Source organism: Sinocyclocheilus grahami, unplaced genomic scaffold (assembly GCF_001515645.1).
Source record: "Sinocyclocheilus grahami isolate Dianchi unplaced genomic scaffold, SAMN03320097.WGS_v1.1 scaffold126.1, whole genome shotgun sequence".
In the NCBI taxonomy this organism is placed as follows: Eukaryota; Metazoa; Chordata; class Actinopteri; order Cypriniformes; family Cyprinidae; genus Sinocyclocheilus; species Sinocyclocheilus grahami.
In genome coordinates this window covers 1,031,001-1,051,179 of record NW_015505305.1, presented here as the reverse complement: position 1 = coordinate 1,051,179, position 20,179 = coordinate 1,031,001, and the positions used below count along the sequence as shown (strand labels likewise).

The 20,179-nt window shown below is 36.4% G+C and overlaps 1 protein-coding gene and 1 non-coding gene across 2 annotated transcripts in view; both read right to left on the bottom strand.

The window, feature by feature from the left end:
- LOC107590200 (DNA polymerase alpha 1, catalytic subunit) overlaps window positions 1-18,910 on the bottom strand; it is a 68,848-nt gene extending 49,938 nt beyond the window's left edge. The window contains exons 1-26 of the mRNA XM_016278833.1: window positions 18,757-18,910; window positions 17,801-17,925; window positions 17,618-17,714; window positions 17,464-17,544; window positions 17,253-17,368; window positions 16,067-16,129; window positions 15,860-15,961; window positions 14,067-14,214; window positions 13,832-13,976; window positions 13,520-13,695; window positions 13,180-13,292; window positions 12,978-13,091; window positions 12,331-12,405; window positions 12,076-12,214; window positions 11,813-11,967; window positions 10,878-10,962; window positions 10,065-10,126; window positions 9,867-9,956; window positions 9,642-9,758; window positions 9,366-9,541; window positions 9,114-9,243; window positions 7,111-7,230; window positions 6,918-7,014; window positions 6,707-6,831; window positions 6,478-6,624; window positions 6,208-6,330 (exon numbers count right to left, since the gene is read on the bottom strand). Coding sequence (XP_016134319.1) covers window positions 6,208-6,330; window positions 6,478-6,624; window positions 6,707-6,831; window positions 6,918-7,014; window positions 7,111-7,230; window positions 9,114-9,243; window positions 9,366-9,541; window positions 9,642-9,758; window positions 9,867-9,956; window positions 10,065-10,126; window positions 10,878-10,962; window positions 11,813-11,967; window positions 12,076-12,214; window positions 12,331-12,405; window positions 12,978-13,091; window positions 13,180-13,292; window positions 13,520-13,695; window positions 13,832-13,976; window positions 14,067-14,214; window positions 15,860-15,961; window positions 16,067-16,129; window positions 17,253-17,368; window positions 17,464-17,544; window positions 17,618-17,714; window positions 17,801-17,925; window positions 18,757-18,805 — 2,970 coding nt within the window. The 5' untranslated portion in view covers window positions 18,806-18,910. The remainder of the gene's footprint in view (window positions 1-6,207; window positions 6,331-6,477; window positions 6,625-6,706; window positions 6,832-6,917; window positions 7,015-7,110; window positions 7,231-9,113; window positions 9,244-9,365; window positions 9,542-9,641; window positions 9,759-9,866; window positions 9,957-10,064; window positions 10,127-10,877; window positions 10,963-11,812; window positions 11,968-12,075; window positions 12,215-12,330; window positions 12,406-12,977; window positions 13,092-13,179; window positions 13,293-13,519; window positions 13,696-13,831; window positions 13,977-14,066; window positions 14,215-15,859; window positions 15,962-16,066; window positions 16,130-17,252; window positions 17,369-17,463; window positions 17,545-17,617; window positions 17,715-17,800; window positions 17,926-18,756) is intronic.
- A 954-nt stretch (window positions 18,911-19,864) lies between these two features.
- trnar-ucu (transfer RNA arginine (anticodon UCU)) lies at window positions 19,865-19,954 on the bottom strand. The gene is given in 2 exon segments: window positions 19,865-19,900; window positions 19,918-19,954. It is a non-coding gene; the product is annotated as a tRNA-Arg (tRNA).
- Between the last annotated feature and the right edge of the window lie 225 nt (window positions 19,955-20,179).

Here is a 20,179-nt window from a genome sequence, read left to right as displayed (position 1 = left end):
TTTTTTGGTTGCTCTTCTTGTAAGAAAGAGGCAGTGAAAGCCTGTGTTGAATGCTGGGGCTAATGCAAAGAGATTGTAATTATTGGTTCCCCCCTCCACATTTCAAACAATGCCCCACACTGCCCAGCGGCACTGTGGAAGAAAGGAGAGGGGTATGAGCGTGAATGTGTCGCCGTTTGTATTGCTACACCCCAGTGGGCTTTCAAAGTCTGGTCTCATTAAAGTCAAGAGCAGGTAGCCTTTAATCATGCCAAGGAGGTGGCATAAAAGGAACAAGAGATCAAGTCAAATTGGTAAAAGCACAAATGAGAACAGAGGCTCATGAGGAGGCGAGTGAAATCAGAGCAGCTCACATGGACAAGCGATTACGGATGGATTTAGACTACCCTCTAGTGGCAGTAACTGTGAATGGCACCTGTGGTTAATTAACAGCAAGATATGTGTAATATAACATGGTATACTTCATGTCAATCTATTTTACACTTTTTAAAATTTAAACTAGCTAAACGCTGCATAATTATTCTACATCGGGTTTTATGACCTCATATTGAGAAACAAGGTGAACACTTGTGAGAAAAAAAACGGTCATACCACAGGTGTTATTGTTAACTCAGACTATTGCAAATCATTTTTGTAACTAAAAATAAGGCTGAAATAAATATTATATTTAAACAAATTAGAAATGTTGCTTAGGCAACTAACTGAAATAAAATTGCCAATAGAGTTGAAGTACTAAATTACTAAAACAAAAATACAAATTAAAGCTAAATAGAAATATTTAAAAAAGACAAAAAGCACAACAAAATTACTAAAACTTAAATACTAAAATTAGCTTAAAAACTGCCACATTTTCTAAATAAATAAACAAAAAATTTAAACTGAATACATAAAACTAAAAGCTAATTCAAAATATTAATAAATATTATAGCATTTAACAGTATATAAATAATACTAAAATGACATTGCACCATAAAAGAGCTCAAAATAACACAGTGGCCAGTAACAATTTAAAAAGCACCTTCCCCCTTTTAAATGCTAAAGAAATGGGTATAGCTGCTTTTAGTCTTAAAGAGCTGGTCATATGGTATTTTAAAGTGTCCTAATGTGTTGGAGTCCCATACAACAGGTTTAGATCAGAAAACATTGTCATTTTCTCAGAATATACATTTAATATTAGAATTGATTTAGAAATGATTCATTCGAAGCAGTTCTGGGCTTAAGGTCTGTAAACCCCTCCCTTCCATAAGCCTACTCTGCTCTGATTGGTCAGCTGGCCAAGTCTGTTGTGATTGGTCTTTCTGTATACAATGCGTGTTGGAAACGAAACGCACATTACCATAATTCATTTTTTGATGAATAAGCTTACAAAATAGCTATAAGCTTACAAAAATGGCATCGATATTACCTTATCAATTCGAGCCCGAGTCCAAGGATGATACCGAAGCAGTCGCTCAACTGGAAAATCCATCGCAAGCACGACTTGATCAGGACGTTTCTCAGTGGTAAGTTTAAACTTTGTATGTGGTCATTTACGTGATGTCTTCACATCATCATCTTTCGGCAATGAAAACAAAACAAACTTGCTTTCACCACACAGAACCTTCTCGACCTGGGCCCGTATTCACAAAACATTTCATCTTCCCATTAAGAGTTCTCCTAAATAGCAGTAAAAGTCTTTAGGAAAGAGTTTTCTCTTAAAACCTATTCACAAAAGCTGCGGAGAAACTTTTACTAAGGAATAGAGAGAAGTCTTATGCTAGAAGTAAGGGCGGGTTTGACCTTGTTGCTATGGATGATGTCAGCATACTTACTAGCTATGCACACAGTGATTGGCTGATGGTCTCTGTCAGAGATTTATTAATAGAAATATTGTAGAGCGCAATTATGTTTCCATAATTTTTAAAATAAAAATGTTAATTGCCACATTCAAATAAAGATTTTAAAATGCAGGCTAAATGTCACTAATTAAAGAAGTAGGCTATATATTCATCTAATTGTCAGCCTCTTATGCTTCTCGTAAACAATTAGTCAATATGCATTAGGGCTGCCCTCGACTAAAGATTTTTCTAGTCGACTAGTAGTCGTTCATTTTAAGCATTAGTCGACTATTAGTCGCACTTTTATTAATAAACCATATAAATCATAATAATGAGCCTTTAATTGCCTACATAGCCTAATAAGCGCTCAAGCGCACGCAAAAAAGGCTTGCCACAGCGCACTGGCAAATATAATAATTATGAATGTGTTAGGGAAAAACAGCAAGTACACTGCATTAACGTTTTAATAAATTGTTACACTAGTGCTTTCTGTTTTCGGCTTAAGAGATGAAGTCAGCGACACTGACTCGTTGTCTCTGCAGTATGCGCCTGTATGCACGTTTCATTCGGATTAGCCTACATAATCTGAGAATATTTGTTTTCTATTTGAATTGGTTAATTTAAAAGTTTCACTCTCTATAGATATATTGTTCATGTCTGTAATAAGGGAAGCATACACAGAGTTTCAAAGTGACGCGCTCAAGTTCACAGAGTCCGAGACGGCAGAAAGTGCATCCTGTTTGCTTTCATTATTTTACAAAAGTGCAACGTTTCGTTGTTATTCTTAGTGCGCACGAATAAACGTAGAGTCTTTACAGATACAAAAGATGTATTATTCTTATCTGTATGACCAAAAATGACGAAGTATTTTAAGAGCCAATGATCGCACTGGCGCCTCCATCTGTCATGCAATAGCCCAAGCGCGCTGCTGCTCAGCTTCCACACTCCGCACAAACACGTGAACAGCGCACTTTTTTCTAGGCTAACATTAGACTGAGCTGCCATGTAAAGTTGCTACTATATACATATTTCAGATAAGACAAGACATATTTGAGGTCGATGAATGTTAGGAGAGCATATGGATGTCCTGCCCGATGTACAGTATTACCACAAAGACCAGCCGTTAACGATTTGTCCGTCACGGACTGCATGATTTCGCCACTTCATGTGGAAATTTTTTTTTCTGCGACTAATACAATTTTGGTAATATGCATATAAACAGCTTTTTAATTAGCAGAGTAGAATCATCATGGCTAATAGTAATACATGCAAACATAAAAGAAAACCAAACTGGACGCGAGAACAGCTATATACAGTGGGGAAAAAAAGTATTTAGTCAGCCACCAATTGTGCAAGTTCTCCCACTTAAAAAGATGAGAGGCCTGTAATTTTCATCATAGGTATACCTCAACTATGAGAGACAAAATGAGGGAAAAAAATCCAGAAAATCACATTGTAGGATTTTTAAAGAATTTATTTGCAAATTATGGCCTGTATATAATAAAAAATTTGGAGTTGGGATAACCTCCAAACCAAAGCCGGTTCCTTTTTAAAAGCTCATTATGGTCAAATGTTTCTAAAATGTTTATATTTCGAGGTAGATTGCTGGCAACAGCCATTTTAGGATAGTTCAGATTTGGTCTTAGTGACTTAGGAGTCCTCTTTACTACTCCTAACGTTTCACAGATTTAGGAGCTAATTTTAGCACTAAATCGCTTTGTGAAATACTCTTACAACAAAAACTTAGGAGTCCTAAATTTAGGACTGACACACCCATTATTTTTAAGATTTTCTCCTAAATCGGTGAGTTATGAGCTACTTTTAGCCTTAAGATGTTTTGTGAATACGGGCCCTGATGTAAACACCAACTAGTGGTAGTGTTTGTGGGCACGTCAGAGTGTTCGTATTTCGCGGGCAGGTGGGGATTATGCAAATGTGTTACCCAGTGACGTATAACGGTAACAGGCAGAAGATTTGAGAATATGACGACTCGTTAAGGCGGTTCAGAATCGACTCTTTCTTTTGAGAGACAATTTCTTTATTTATCATGCACTTTTTTTTGATTAACAACTTTGCAGACTGTTTACACTGACGGATAGCTACGTTACAAACTGCAAAAAATATGACCTGCTCTTTAAAATATCAGCTTTAAAGTCATCTGTCTGCTACGGAAGAGGATTAGGGCCAAGCAATAATAAAAATAATAAACCATCTCGAGATTAAAGTCATTATAATGCGAGATTAAACTTGTTACATTTCAAGAAAAATGTCTAAATAAAATGGAGAATTAAATCATTAAATTTCGAGAAAAAAAGGTTGAAATATATTCTTGAGAATAAACACTCGTGTCATGTTCATTTGATCTCGTTGGACAGTGTTAATCAGCGTCAGCAGTGGCGCAGGTCATAGAGAGTGATGCTCGTAGATGAAGCCTATGCGGTCGACCAGAGTTCGAATCCATCTTTTGCTGAACTCGCTCTTCTTTTTTTCATCACACATCACATCATATGCTATTTACACTAAGTGAAAATGGTGATATATTCTATTTACACTAAGTGACAACAGCAGCATTTTTAGTGATGTGGTATTTACACCAAGTGAAAATAGCGATTCTATTTACGCTATGTAAAAGTAGAAGATCTTTGCAATAAGGGTAAATAGTAATTAGATGCTATTTATACTTATAAATAGTGACAGATACTATTTGCACCTCAGTATTGTAGTACATTAACAGGATGCAATAATAACAGTGTAAATTATTTTATTAAAATTATTAAATAGATGCTGCCTTATTGGTACAAAGCCCTCCCTAAAGCCCACCTACCCCTAAACCTACCCAATTAATACATCATTATTAAACACTCGTTAGGCAATTGATTTCTACTTTTCCGATGTGATGTGTGATAAAAAAAAAAAAAGGAAGAAGAGCGAGTTCGGCAAAATTCGAAAGCATTGGCTTCATCCATGCGCATCGCTCTCTACGACCTGTGCCACTGCAGACGCTGATTAACACTGTCCAACGAGATCAAATTAACATGGCACGAGTGTGTTTATTCTCAGCATCTTATTTCCACTTTTCCTCGTAATTTAATGAGTTTATTCTCAACATTTTATTTAGACTTTTTTTCTCGAAACAACTTTTTTCTCGTAATTTAAAGGGTTAGTTCACCCAAAAATTTAAATTCTGTCATTAATTACTCACCCTCATGTCGTTCTAAACCCGTAAGACCTCCGTTCATCTTCGGAACACAAATTAAGTTATTTTTGATTAATTCTGACAGCTCTCTAACCCTCCCATAGACTGCAATGTAATTACCACGATCAAGGTTCAGAAACGTAGCAACATCGGTAAAATAATCCATGTGACATCAGGGGTTCAACCGTAATTTTCACGCAGATGACGAAGTTGACACAGAATAGCATACGCCGTTTACGTTCAGTGGATATTCTCCAAAATGGCACCAGGGTGACGCGGAGGAGATGAATTGTTGAATAAAGTCGTTATTTTTATTTTCTTTGCGTACAAAAAGTATTCTTGTAGCTTAGTAAAATTACAGTTGAACCCTTTGATGTCACATTTATGGATTATTTTACCGATCTCCTTGCTTCGTTTCTGGACCTTGATCGTGGTAATTACATTGCTGTCTATGGGAGGGTCAGAGAGCAGTCAGAATTAATCAAAAATATCTTAATTTGTGTTCCGAGGTCTTACGGGTTTAGAACGACATGAGGGTAGTAATTAAAGACAGAATTTTCATTTTTGGGTAAACTAACCCTTTAATGAGTTTATTCTCAACAGTTATGTTCAACTTTTTTTCTCAATTTAACGAGGTTTTTCTCGAAACACGACGACTTTTTTCTCGAAATTTAATGAGTTTTTTCTCAACATTTTATTCCGATATTTTTCTCAAAATTTAAAAAGTTTAATCTCGCATAATAATGACTTTAATCTCAAAATGGTTTAATTTTTTTATTATTGCTTGGCCCTAATCCTGTTTATATAATCTAAATGTTGACAAAAATTGCTCTTAAAAAAAAAATGCATGCATTTGCAACTTACTGTCTCTTACAGGAATATGGACCCAGGAAAAAAAAAACTAAAAACAAGTTTTTTGTAATATAAATGATACAAGATATTTAAAAAAAAAAAAAAAAAAGGCAGGGGGGGTTATGGTCTTTGTTACGTTCTATTTCAATAGAGCAGATCTAAGCAGAAGGCTGTAGAAAAACTAAAAACAAAGTTTTTTTAATATAAAAGATACAAAATATTTAAAAAAAAAAAAAAAAAAGGCAGAGGGAGTTATGGTCTTTGTTACGTTCTATTTCAATAGAGCAGATCTAAGCAGAAGGCTGTAGAACCATTAAATACAGTATTGTGTACGTTACATACCTCTCTTCCTTTATGAGTGACCAATGCAGCCAAAGGCTTGGCGTAAAAGCGACTGAAGGAAAAGCCAAGGCATCCATACATGCTGTTAGCTGTCAGCTTCAGGGCCTTCTGCCTGATATCATACTATGGGAGAAGATTCATCAAGGTTTGCATTCTTAAAATTCTACTTTAGTGTTTTAAAACTAAATATAATATTGGCAGAGCTAGAAAAAAAAATTGTCTGTTATCAATACAGAAAGCATTGAAATCTTGCCCCGGGATTGTACTTACTTGCAAGTACAGGTCAGGGTTGAGGTCCGCTTGCTTCATTAGCTGTTTGACCTGTCGCCGGCGCTCCACCAGCTTTCGAATTTCTTTGGGAAGAATGCCCATTTCCAGACTCAGATCTGGCAGCTCAGGAATCTCATCGTCATCCTCCTGTAATCGCGGAAGTAGTTCAGGGCATGCTCAAAATACATAAACATACCCATGCAGGCAGAGCAGACCACCCCCGACACACCTCAGTTTTCTTGAGTGCGTTGGTCACTCCTCTCTCAACGGTAGTAAAGCAGATGTTGAACTCCTGGATGATGGAGGGGTACAAACTGTTGAAGTCCAACAGGAGAATGAACTTATCATAGAAACCTGATGGAAGAAGATAAAATTGATAATTTGGGAGGTACAAACATAAAAATGCAACCAGTGATCTGCATAAAGACATTGTGACTCACCAACTTTTGGGTCCAGCACCAAACCTCCAGCATATGCTGCCTTCTTCCTTGTTTTGTTGGATTTGCCCTTCCCTGAGTCAATATCCTCACCCTCACCCTGAGAACAGAATTAAAATAAGAAAAAGTACAGGAACAGTATAAATTAATGTTAAATGGGGTGATAGCTGCAATAATGGAGGGAGGAATCTGATACCAGAACTTGCTGTGGTTTCTTGAAGAATTGTTTGTCTGGAACAATGAAGTTCTTCTCATGGAAAGCATGGAGCAGTAGGTATTCGTTCCTCTCAGAGCGCCCTCCCATCAAAGTACGAGACTATGACAGAATAAACATTAAAAGAGAACAGCATGACATGCATCATTAGTGAATCAATTTTACATATACATTAGCGCTGGGACAATAAATCGATGCATCACGAATCGAGAAATTATTCTGTATCGATTTTTACATTTTTCGAAGGCATCGCGATACTCTCTTGAAGCGATTCTGAGCTTAGTTTTTAACAGCAGATGGCACTGCGTGCTTTAGAAATAGCCGTATTCTGCTTGCTTCCAGATCCTTACACATGCACCAGTTGAACCTAAAATAATAATTCATTAAGTTTGAAAAGGTTGAAGTGAATTACAAGGATGTTCACAGTGGGCTGTGTTTACGTTAATCTTGCATCATAAAGCATAAGCCGATGTGCAAGTACATTTAACCACTTACATTACTCAGCCAAAAGCGCAAGGGCTCTTCTTCCTGAGCGTTTGAGTGTGTGGTTAAAAACTAACTTAGAGCTCCATCTGCTGTTAAAAACTAAGCTCAGAATCGATTCAAGAGAGAATCACGATGAATTCCGAAAATCTCGTAATCTATCCACGAATCGCGATGCATCGATTTATTGTCCCAGCCCTAATATACACACACATAAACTGTATGTATATATATATATATATATATATATATATATATATACATACATATTATATATACACATACATACACACACACACACACATAAACATACATATATACATACACATATACATATACACACACATATTTTTAGGGGTGTAACTACACGTATTCGTACCGAAATATTTCAGTACGGGTCTTTCGGTTCGGTACGCATTTGTGCCGAACAAATACAGCATTATTTTAACCACTGCATGAGCAGAACTTCATTGGAAACTCCCAGTTTTATATATTGTTATTTTTGATAAGAAACAAAGTCTCATCTTTAAAATTATGCCCTTTTTTCTGGAAATTCAAACAATAAATGCCGTTTTAACGCTCTTTGATGTGGCACGACCGATCGCTGTATAAACGCCTTCGTTCAAACGGCATCGCAGAACGCGATCATCCCTTCCTCTTTACTACTAGTTTTAACGCTAAATAAACATGAATGAACATCTCATGCCTCGCTCAATCAGTGTTTCGACCACGGAAAGAAGTCAGTAAAACAGCTTGTAAACAAAATGTCACGTAGCATTTCATTTACCTCAGGCAAGTCATCAGTGTCCACAACTCATCAGTTCGCTAGAGAAATGAAATCTAGACAAAAGCATTTCTTAAAATATTAGACTATATACTCATTATATTTTACTTACCTGTTAGTGATGTCTTTATTTAATGTATGTTTAAATAAATCTGTTATGAAACAAGTTATGACAGCCACTGTGTAGATGATTATATTTAAAAAACAAATAGAAATTGTATAATTTAGAAGTTAATTTAAAAACTGCATCATGTGCAATTCACGTGTTTGCATACAAATTTTTTATTTGACTGTTGATTATTTATAAAAATAAATAGTAATTAAAGTATGGGCTCTGTCGTTAACCTTATAGTAACGTACAAGGGCTCACTATAGTTTAAAGCAGAATCTGAGGTAGATTTTTAGCCCCAAGAAAGTTTTATTTGTAATTAAATTTAAAGAAAGAGCCATGTTCATTAAACCACTGTTTAATATAAAAAAAGCAATTTTATGTTTAGTTTTCCCCCTGCTGTACCGAAACCGTACCGAATCGTGACGTCAAAACCGAGGTACGTACCGAACCATCATTTTTGTGTACGTTACACCCCTAATATATATGTATACACACAGTATATGCATATACATACATAACATTTGCGTCTTATACTAATTACATATTAATACAAGAGGAGCCAAGCTAAAATGTGGTTTGCATGGGTGGTTTGTAGATGTATCTTACCATGACGTTACCGGCGATGTTAGTGATCTGCAATGCTAGCGGCAGCACATTCAGTTCGCACATGATTTGAAGAATCAGTTTGGCATCCATCCAGGTGAGCTCCAAAAGGTAGAGTAAGTGCGGCGAATCACTATTGAAAAAGGAGAGAAAGAAACGGATGGAAAATTTTGAATACTGCCACCATAACTGGAAACATTCTGGTTGAGGATCTTAAGCAAGAAGTCAAGTGCGACCACACAGGTGGCATCTAACCTGTAGAAGTTCCTGATGTTCTCTGGTGGTACCACCACTCTCTCGGTCTTTAGGATCTGGGCAGCCAGCTCAGTCAGGTTATAACTCTTACACCGAATCAGCTCTTTGGCAGAGATCTCAACATCACAAACCAGACGTCCACAAGTGGCACTCTTCTCAGCAAAGCCACTGCGACCCTGAAATTACAAAAAAAAATAAAAAATTGGCACAAATGTATTAAAACATGATAAAATTATAATCTTATATGACTTCCAGTCCTTATAGAAATCTTCGCACCCCCAGTTTGGGCATGTTGGCTCTTCTTAGACGACCAATCTTTGACCAGTGAGGTACTTTGCAAACACTGATTCTCTGCAGGAGCACTTCAAGTTCAAATCCAAAGATATCATGGCCCTACAGCATCAAAAGGAAGATGTGGTCAAGTCAGAAAAAAAATACAAAATAAAATGCATCAGCAACACAGCAAGTGAAGCCCAGGTGAATGAACGCATTTGAACTCACGACTAAGACATCTGGATCGATCTTGTGCATCTTGGCCAAGAAGAAGCCCAGAAGTGTACGCTCTGTACCAGCAATTTCCACTATACCATTCTGAGTCAAATCAAGAGACAAAAACAGCAGGGGTTTATTCATTCATTTTCATTTCATTTATAATTCCAAAACAAAGCAAGCTTCATCTGATAGATAAGAACAAAATACCTTTTTCCTAACCGCCTCTTTAAAGTCATATGGAAAGATACAGTCGTAGGGCTTGCTCACCACTGTAACAGAAAATAATTAGTTATACAAGCCAAAAACAAGCTATGACATTAATAAAATGACTATTGATTTAAATTAACCCTTATAATGCACATTTTATCTGATGAATAACTTCTCTTTAATGAGTGAATATGCAACCATTTCAAAGTTTGTTATCATGTTATTACTATACTTATTAATTTAAAAAAGCAATTCTTAAAACATTTCAAACCATACATGAAGTATAGCAAAAGAAACTTGATGTGAATATATAGGCTAGTTATATGAAAATGATAATGTTTTCAAACAAAATGTATTAATTTTACTTGCATAGACTTTCACTTTTATGATGCAAAGATGATCGATTTCTCTTGCTGCCATGGTTCAATATTAATAGAGGGCAGCAGTGAAACCTCCACTTTTTCAAACCTTGATTAATATTTGAATTTAGACTATTTGGTCTTTCGTCACCCCTTTCAACTGTAGTTAATTTGATGGTTTATTTGTCATGTCACGTACATTTTTTGTCTGCTTATAGTAAGTTTGTGCTTGTATACTCATATTTATCAAGAAAATTCAGTCCTAAAAATGTGAGAGACAGTAAAAAAGGCCAAGCGTATTGCATGAGATCAATCTAACTCGTAGATGTATGAAATAAGCAATCTCTTCTGACTCAAAAATTAGTTATAAAGGTTAAAACAAAGCAGGTTCTGGACTTCATGTTCAGGGTATTACTCTCACATGAATATTAAAATGCTGAGTGATGGAACTCACCACAGAAATGGGTCTGAAACGGGGGCCGCGGTGGTGCTTTGTCCAGAGAAAATGTATGATGAATGAGGGCAGCAAGGGAAATAATCTGCTCAAGACAATACACAAGCAAAGGAAGTGACAATGAACTCCTTTAAGGTCATACTGCAGCTGAGCTACGACTAGGGATGTAACGATTAACCGCGAGCCGGTTGAAAATCTATTTAAATGTGACGATTCAAATCGGTTGAGATGCTAAACAAATCGCGATTCAATTAGGGGTAGGAGTTTATATGAATGTATGTCTGAGGGGAACTTACTTCTTACGTGTTTGGATGGTATTTTTTCTTTTCCTCTTGACCTCTGTATAATGCATATTAAAGTTCATAAGTGCAGTACAGTTGAAACCAAGGAAACGCTTTAAGCGCCACCTGCTGGCAGAGAGTGAATCTGCGTCTCATTCAGCTTGTCTGCTGTTTCTGTTTCATGCAGATATTTTTTATGCATAGTTTCACAAAACTGAAGTCATAATCTGTTTTTGATTCATAGATCATGATTAAAATGCCATGGTTGCCTCTAATTTTAAATTAGGCCTTAGTTTAAAAGCCTTAGTTTGTTTATATGAAGAGATTTCTTTTATTTGTGTTACTTATTTGATTTGGGGCTTGTTTTAAAATTTCAATTTAGTTTTGTTATTTACATTTACATTATATTTAAATTTTGGTATTTAGCAAATGCTTTTATCCAAAGCGCCAGTCCAAGCAATAATAAAAGGACACATTTAAAAAAACAATTTAATTTTTCTTAAATCTCGTTTTTTTTTTTTTTTATCGTGAATCGATTCGAATCGTGAGTTGAGTGAATCGTTACATCCCTAGCTACGACTTAATGGGGAATGATTCGATGATCAGTCATCAGAGACCTGCAGACAGGTTAGAGGGACCAGACCCAGATTTTACCTCATTCTGGTGGGTCTTTGGGTTCTGCACAGTCTTTAGGCTTATGGACATGACGACCAGAGGAGGAGGCGGCAGGTCTTTAACTACTGAGATCAGGTCAATCTTCTGTGCAACAGCCTCCACCTTAGACCAGCTAATAGGCTGATTGCTCAGCTCTAGAGGGCATAGCAAGAGTGGACACAGTAAATGATTTAAGTATCAAGCTTTACCTAGCGCGCGGTTGTTGCAATGGTATGTTTGTACATTTTGAAAGAAAGACTCACGAGGGGTCTTCACATCAAGCCAGCAAGGCCCACGGATCTTCCCGTTAAGAAGGAAGTGTTCTAAACTGGAGGTGTTGATTCCAAACACGTGGGAAAATGTAGACCCCTTCAGCTCAGATGGCAAAGGAGGAAGTTCAGCCTACAGAAACACAAAACACGCATCACAAAAAAATGCCTCAGACTCCAAGATTCCAGGAAGTTTCTATAAAATAGACATGACTGTTTTGAGTGTATAAGTGAGAGGTGTCTACTCACAGAGTATTTGACTTCGAGGTACTCGCACTGTGAGGGGATATCTGGGATTTCAAAGGCATAGTTCTTTGGCACTGGCTGTTGGAACAGGAGATGAACATTTTACAACTTTATATTTGTAGCACAGAAAACAGAAATGATGGGTAGTAGCAATTACCTTGGACTTAAACTTCATGATTTTGAACTTCTCAGACAGACTGTTGAACTCTTCATACACATCCATCATTCCTACTGGACTGTCTGTCTGCTCGCCAGTTGCCAGATTCACTTTCTAAAATCACAGCAACACAAAAAAAAAAAAAAAGTAATTAAATGTGCATGTTCTTGAATATGCACATCAACTAAAAGGTGGTCTTACATGTTCTCTGGGAAGGAGATACATTGTTCTCTCAATGTTTTTTACAGCAACACAACAGCTGACATGTGCTTTAGCTGACTCAATCCAGACTTTTCCAAACAAGTACACCACACCTGCAGAGAAAAACACAAATAAACTGTACAACACCCCTTTTATATTTATCAAATCATTGCAAATATGCAGGAATAAAAAGGAAAACTTTAAAATGGGGCATTTGAAGTTCAAGCACTTGATTTGATTATATAACCATCAATTATGGGTCACAGAAAAGAGCTAAAACCATTAGAATTACCTTGGACTTAAACTTCATGATTTTGAACTTCTCAGACAGACTGTTGAACTCTTCATACACATCCATCATTCCTACTGGACTGTCTGTCTGCTCGCCAGTTGCCAGATTCACTTTCTAAAATCACAGCAACACAAAAAAAAAAAAAAAAGTAATTAAATGTGCATGTTCTTGAATATGCACATCAACTAAAAGGTGGTCTTACATGTTCTCTGGGAAGGAGATACATTGTTCTCTCAATGTTTTTTACAGCAACACAACAGCTGACATGTGCTTTAGCTGACTCAATCCAGACTTTTCCAAACAAGTACACCACACCTGCAGAGAAAAACACAAATAAACTGTACAACACCCCTTTTATATTTATCAAATCATTGCAAATATGCAGGAATAAAAAGGAAAACTTTAAAATGGGGCATTTGAAGTTCAAGCACTTGATTTGATTATATAACCATCAATTATGGGTCACAGAAAAGAGCTAAAACCATTAGGATGGATGTGTATGCACATGTATTATGCAAAATTATTGAGCAGGAGATGCACACCAGGTTGGCTGTACTGGTCTTCAAAAGCATCCAACCAGTAGAAGCGGAAGACCATATCTCCGTCAGGTCCCTCCATCAACGGAAGTTGGCTGGAGTCCACCTGCACTTCCACAGGAGTCTCAATGGGTTCCCCCTCCTCAATCTTCTCCCAGCCCATGCCACCACCCAGTCCAGATCTGAGGAGCGCAAACTAGATAGTTATGGCAGAAAACGGCCTTCTCTAATCTGCGAAGGGTCTTTGTAGGAAGATTGTCACATCAGTGCAAATATAGACTATTCTTAATTCAAAGCCTGTGTGTTTTGCAGACATACATTAACATCTCATCGTGTGGCTCAGTCTTGGGCTCCACTTTAACAGTGGGTGTCATCTCAAGCTCCGCCTTCACTGGCTCCTCCTCTATGTTCTCTGCCTCCATGGGCTCATCAAAGTCCATCTCATCAAACTCAATCGCCTCTTCTAAATACAAATTTCAATTACAATTAAAAACAATACATTTTTTAAGAAATTGCACCCAAAGACTGCAGGAATGAAAGAGGGCAGATATACCTTCAGGCTCTTCAGTCTTGAGCTTCTTTATCTGTGTAGCAGCTGGTTTACTAGGTTGAACGTGAGCAGAGGACCTGGGTGAAGGGTTAGCTGGAGGAACCCGTGTCACCACAGGTCTGGGCTTCGACATTTGGACTTCAGGTGACTCCTGAGAGATGGATAAAGGGTTTTAATAGTGCCAATTTTTTTAATAAACAATAATCTAACACTAAAGTAGGGATGCTCCGATCCGCCTTTTTTGCCTCCGATACAGATTCCGATCCGATACCAGTGAAGTTTTTTTCCCTCATTTAAATAAATGTCGAATTTATATATCTCTGTGTGTGGAACTGATAATCATTCTTTCACAATCTACTAGATACGGACTACTTCATTATAAAGAAAAATTAAATAAATAAATATTAAAAAATATAGGCATATGTATATTTATAATCTATGACAAAAATTTATCATAAACTAGGTTAGTGGATAATTCGGCAGCAAAAGTTATTCTAGAAAAAATCAGTGTACAATAATTTTTTTAATCCAAACATTTAGTGAAAAAACAATATTTTGTGTGGAACAAATAAAAGTGTTGCACTAAATATGGTAAAATGTTACACATTGCTATTTGCATTATTATAAAATCCATTCATTAAAAACATTCATGAATGTATTTATATATACACCTTGGCAATTGAATCGCCATTGGCTAGTATCTTTTTTTTGTTTACTCGCCAGACTGAAATACTATACACTGGTATATATATATATATATATATAAAAAAAAGATATGTCATTTTACAAACATATATAATGTTTGTAAAATGGTACAGCTTTTTACATATCTGAAAGTACACTCTTAATATCAGTCAGTCAAGCATTATAATATGATAATCAAGTATTATTTAATAATAGAAGTTTAGTAATTAGAATTAAAACTTTGTAACCATGAACTTAGGACTGGTGCTGGTGCTTTTTTTGGTCATTCAGTGTTCCTGTAAAAAAAAAAAAACGAACAATAATACTGATGAGATATTATTATTATTATTTTACGAATTCTACTAATAAGATCAACATAAAAATACACTAAGGATTAATGAGCTACTGGATTCATGAATATTAATCAGGTTGTGTGCGTTTGCTCGAACTGATTCGCTGAAATCGAAACAGGGACGATAATAGGTGAGCACCAGCCAATGAGATTGTCGTTAGCGCATTAGGCGAGTTGTGCGCCTTCACACTAGAAACACATTACGCCAAATACACAAACACAGGTGCAGTTCATCCATTCAAATGAACTGAAAAATATCACAGATCGCTTGACGGAGAGTGAAACGCTGAAGTGCTCAGTCAAGAGTGTTCTGTGAGTGAAAATATATCTGTGCTAATCATATACTCACCATCAAACTCACACACTGGCGAGTAAAATCTGAGAATTTATTAGCCATTGGCTAATATTAGACATCATTTAGTCCCCCAGAGTGAAGATTTAGTCACATGGGCGAGGGATTTACTCGCATTGTAGAGGGTTGACAGTCTATGAGCACGAAGAGCTTACAACATTGTAAGGGAAGAGAAATTGATGCGTAGTGTATTATCTGTGCAACAGTTATTGAGCCTTTCTTTTAATAGTTTTAAATTTCAGTCACTGTGTACCAGATACGAATATTGGATCGGCGCATCCCTATAAAGAAGTACAACTTATTATGTAACTTCTCATGTACACCACTATTTTCTTCTTATAAAATGCATGTATTTTCAGTCTTACCAAGCAAATCAATGTTCAACCATTTTGAACAAGGAATAACTACCTTTGGAACCTGTGGTTTGACTGAAAATGGATTCATAGGGGATCCCAGTGTTTTCTTCTTCTTCAAAGTAATGACTGGTGGTGGAGTGAGCAAAACTGGCTTCTGTGAAACATTCAAATGATCATGAAATCATAAACCTGCAATGCCTGACATACTGTAGTACAAACACTGTAGACAGCTATTGATTTGATACAAAAGGTCATTCACCTCAGAGTGCAGGTCCTGCAGAATATCTCCCAGCAGATCATCTTGAGACAAATCCACATGTTTCTATAATGCAAACATGGATATAGACATTTCTGTTATACCTCTCTGACCTTCATTACAGATGCCAAATAATGACAGAACTTTCCTTCATGTTTGAACTACTCCATAAATATTTAAGTGCAGGTTAATTTAAAGGTGACATATCATGAAAATCTGACTTTTCCAGGTTTTAAGTGCTATAATCAGGTCCCTGGTGCATCTACAAACCAAAGAAACGTGAAAAAGATTAACCCAATCACTTTGTTTTGGTAAGCCTTTTTCTGCAAGCGTCTGAGAAAACGAGCGCATCTGATTTCGCTCCCTTGGTGACGTGGCAAAGAGATCTCATTATAATATTACCGCCCCATAATCTGTAAGTTTACACCCACGGCACTGTCATTTTGATTTCGCAAGCGACAACGGTGTACTAGTTCTAATGCCATGGCGAAAGTTTGAGCAAAACATGCTAACTGTTCTGTCTTTGGCTGCACAGACGAGCACAGAACAATATTTAGAGTCCCAGCCTCAGAGGAGACAAGAGAGCAGTGGATTTATTGATTTATTTAGGCTACTGTATATTGCTGCTGCCACTCAGATCTAAAATAAACAAGTGATTTACTTCCCAGCTGTTTACCGTCACAGACATAACCGACTGTTTTTAACTTAAACTTAGTACTCACATGCTGTGACAGCAGCTTTCTGTCCATATTGCGTGCGCTCAGAAAACTTTATATCTGAAGTTAATCTCATATAGTTTAAAACGCATGATTTCAGAGCGATAAACATGATAATCAGAACCAAAACAGATGTTTTTAGCAGATACCAGCTGTAAAGGCGCAGCTCTATTCTGGAAAAGGGGGTGGGGAGCAGCAGCTCATTTGAATTTAAAGAGACAGGCCCGAAAAACAGCGCGTTTCTTCTTCCACTCAAAATAGGCAGTTTTAAAATGATATAATAAATGATCTGTGGAGTATTTTGAGCTGAAACTTCACAGACACATTCTGGGGACACCAGAGACTTATATTACATATTGTAAAAAGGGGCATAATATGTCACCTTTAATTAATATTTGAATTAAACATTTACATAAAGGCCAATTTTATGCAGAAATACCAAACTGTGAACAAAGTGGCAAAGTGACTCTTACCTCAGCAGGTTTCTTCACATTGCTATTCATGAACATGCTTTTAATGCTGTTGGGTTTACTGACAGACACTTTTTTCACATTCTTTTTCGAATCCCCTCCCTTTCCACCTTGTTTACCTGTTTACAGTCAAAGAGAGAGCAAAAATAACTGGTAAAGATAACTCCGGGAACAATGCTTAATACTGCAAACTGACAAAATAAAAAGAACTTACTTTTAGGGTCCTTCTCCAATGCGTCATCATGCAAATCATCATCAAAGATTTCTCTGCCATCCTCCACATACCCTGTCCCATCTGACAAAAACAGACATTCAGCTGGTGCCAATTTAAGCACTGAGGTCAGCAGAAGTATGAAAATTTGACTGACCGTCATCAATGATCCAATCATCATCCTGTCTCTCCCGCACTATTTTTGAGTACTGCTCTTCATCCACCTCCTCATAGACGCTGGTGAACTCCTCCACCTGATTCACAACACATTGTCAAAACACTGGAACGGCACAGAAGACATGTACATCAAGAATACACCAAAAGCTGGCATGCAACTCACCTCGTATTTAACCTTCTCCCCCTTCTTGGCTCGTTTAAGTTGCTCTAAAGCCGACTTGCGCCCCACTTTCTCTTTTTTCTCCCGCCTGGAACGTGAAGTGGCAATGCCACGCGTGTCGGACGCGTCTATGGGATAAAGAAATGTGGTTCAGTAAAATCAAACTGCAACAAGCTTAAACTTATTATATAGAAAACTGTAAAATGACGAGTGACACATGAAATTAAAATGGATGGAAGATTATAAGCAAATCATGGTTATAATTTTACAGCAAAAGCTCTCATAGAATAACATAATTTGCTGTATGATTTTCAGTTATTATTGAAAATAAAAATAAATGTAAAAAAAAAGACATATTATTATAATGATTAACGTATGTTTTAATGTCTCTAAGAGACGTAAACTAAAAATAATATTACTATACTTAAAATAATGATAATGCTTTTACTGGCATACAAATATATTTCTAAAAATAAAACTATTTTTGCAGATTTCAAATATGAAACCAAAACAATAAACCACTGATTCTAGGACAAAGGTACACATTTTTATTAAACATATTTATGTTATATAGAAATGTTAATGCAAATGTTAAAAGCTTCTGTAGGTCATAGTCTATTACAAACAGGAAGTAGTTACAAATGGATCATTTAAATGGATATTTATATGTCAGCTAGGAAAGAGCAACGCTTTATAAAGTGAAACATTCTGTCAATGTCATTGACACTTCATGTTCAATTTACACTAAAACACTGAAGCATCAAAATTACTAAACAAAAGCATATTACACCTTCACGTATTTGCATAAACGCATATTTTAGCGATTGGTGCAGGTATATCAGTTCATTATATTTAATATTAACATTATATTAGCGCTGTCAGTACAGGCATCAAATAAGCTGAATGAACTGCATTGATATTCTGTAAGCTAATAAACACTGAGCAATGTAAAAACTCACCACAATCTCCACCGTCCATGTCTTTATCTGGATTTGAGACAGGAGCCATTAATATAAATTAGTGCCTGATGGGAGGTAAAATTTCACTCGTCTTTAGAAGCGCCGAGCCAAAACAACAGATTCCGCGCCAAAAAGTCTTCCCGGGGAAACTCGAGCAGCGGATATGACGACATCAGCAGCCGTCCAATCTGAATCATTCTTCTACCATTAGATATTAGACCACATAATATTTTAAGAAGGTTTCTTTGAGACTTTGGTGTTTAGTACAGTTAGAAATCACTTCATTTGTATAATTGTAAATAGAATTCTGCATTTCTAATAGAATTTGTCATTTACCAAGATTTATATTTTTGCATCCATTAGCCAAAAACAATATTTTCGACACAAAGAGGCGTCTACAGCACCTGACCAACATACGAAGCACAATTTGTTTAACACACGACACTAAAACAATGCTAAAACTAGGGATGGGCGTATCGATCCAAAGTATCGATATATCGATACTGAAGCAAGTATCGAAAGTATCGATACTCAAACAAAAAATATCGATACTAACGTGTGTTTTATTTACCAGTGATTTTGTTAATTTAACAAAAATATAATGCGTACAATATGCATTGAATTGGACGAATAACCTTTGCTAGCGAGTAATTGTGTAGGATAGAAATATTTTCCTGCTCATCTGAACACACGCAAATGTTGCAAGACAGAACTAATCAATCACAGAGCGTTCACTCACTGCTGACAGTGCATTCAAACAGGGCTGCGTTTCCCAAAAGTATCATAAGAAAGCATTAAAGCTTTTTTTTTACAATATGTTTGTTGTTAATCTGTATAAATGTAACCATTTGGCGATCTACTACCTTATTGTTCTTCAAAAAAACGTTAAATAATCCTACCATATTCACAAAGAAGTGATAAACATAAATATATGTATTATTTGCTCGTAAGCATTGAACGTAACGCTCCATAGCTTTGAGTTCATCTATATGAGATTCACACATTCTCAGAGTGAATCACTGAACCGTGTTTGGTTGAATCATATCTCCGAACACTCAAGTTAACTTCTGGGAAGTGGCCATTTGATCGATTCTGAAAACAAAAGACTCGACTCTGGTGGGACTCGAACCCACAACCTTTGAATGACCTCACTCATCAAGCTAGAAGTCCAATGCGCTATCCATTGCGCCACAGAGCCAATGGAACGCACGGCAACTGTGTTGGTACTCCTTCCTATATTTGAAGTTTTAGTACCCTACTTTATTTAGTCAAAATAATACATAGACACTATTATATTATATATTCTTGTTTTTCTAAAACTTTATATGTAAAAAAAAAACATTACATTTATTTTTGTTTGAAATCTTTTCGTATTTTTTTTTCTTTTTCTAAGCAAGTTTTCAGGTCTTTTATTTTGACAAAG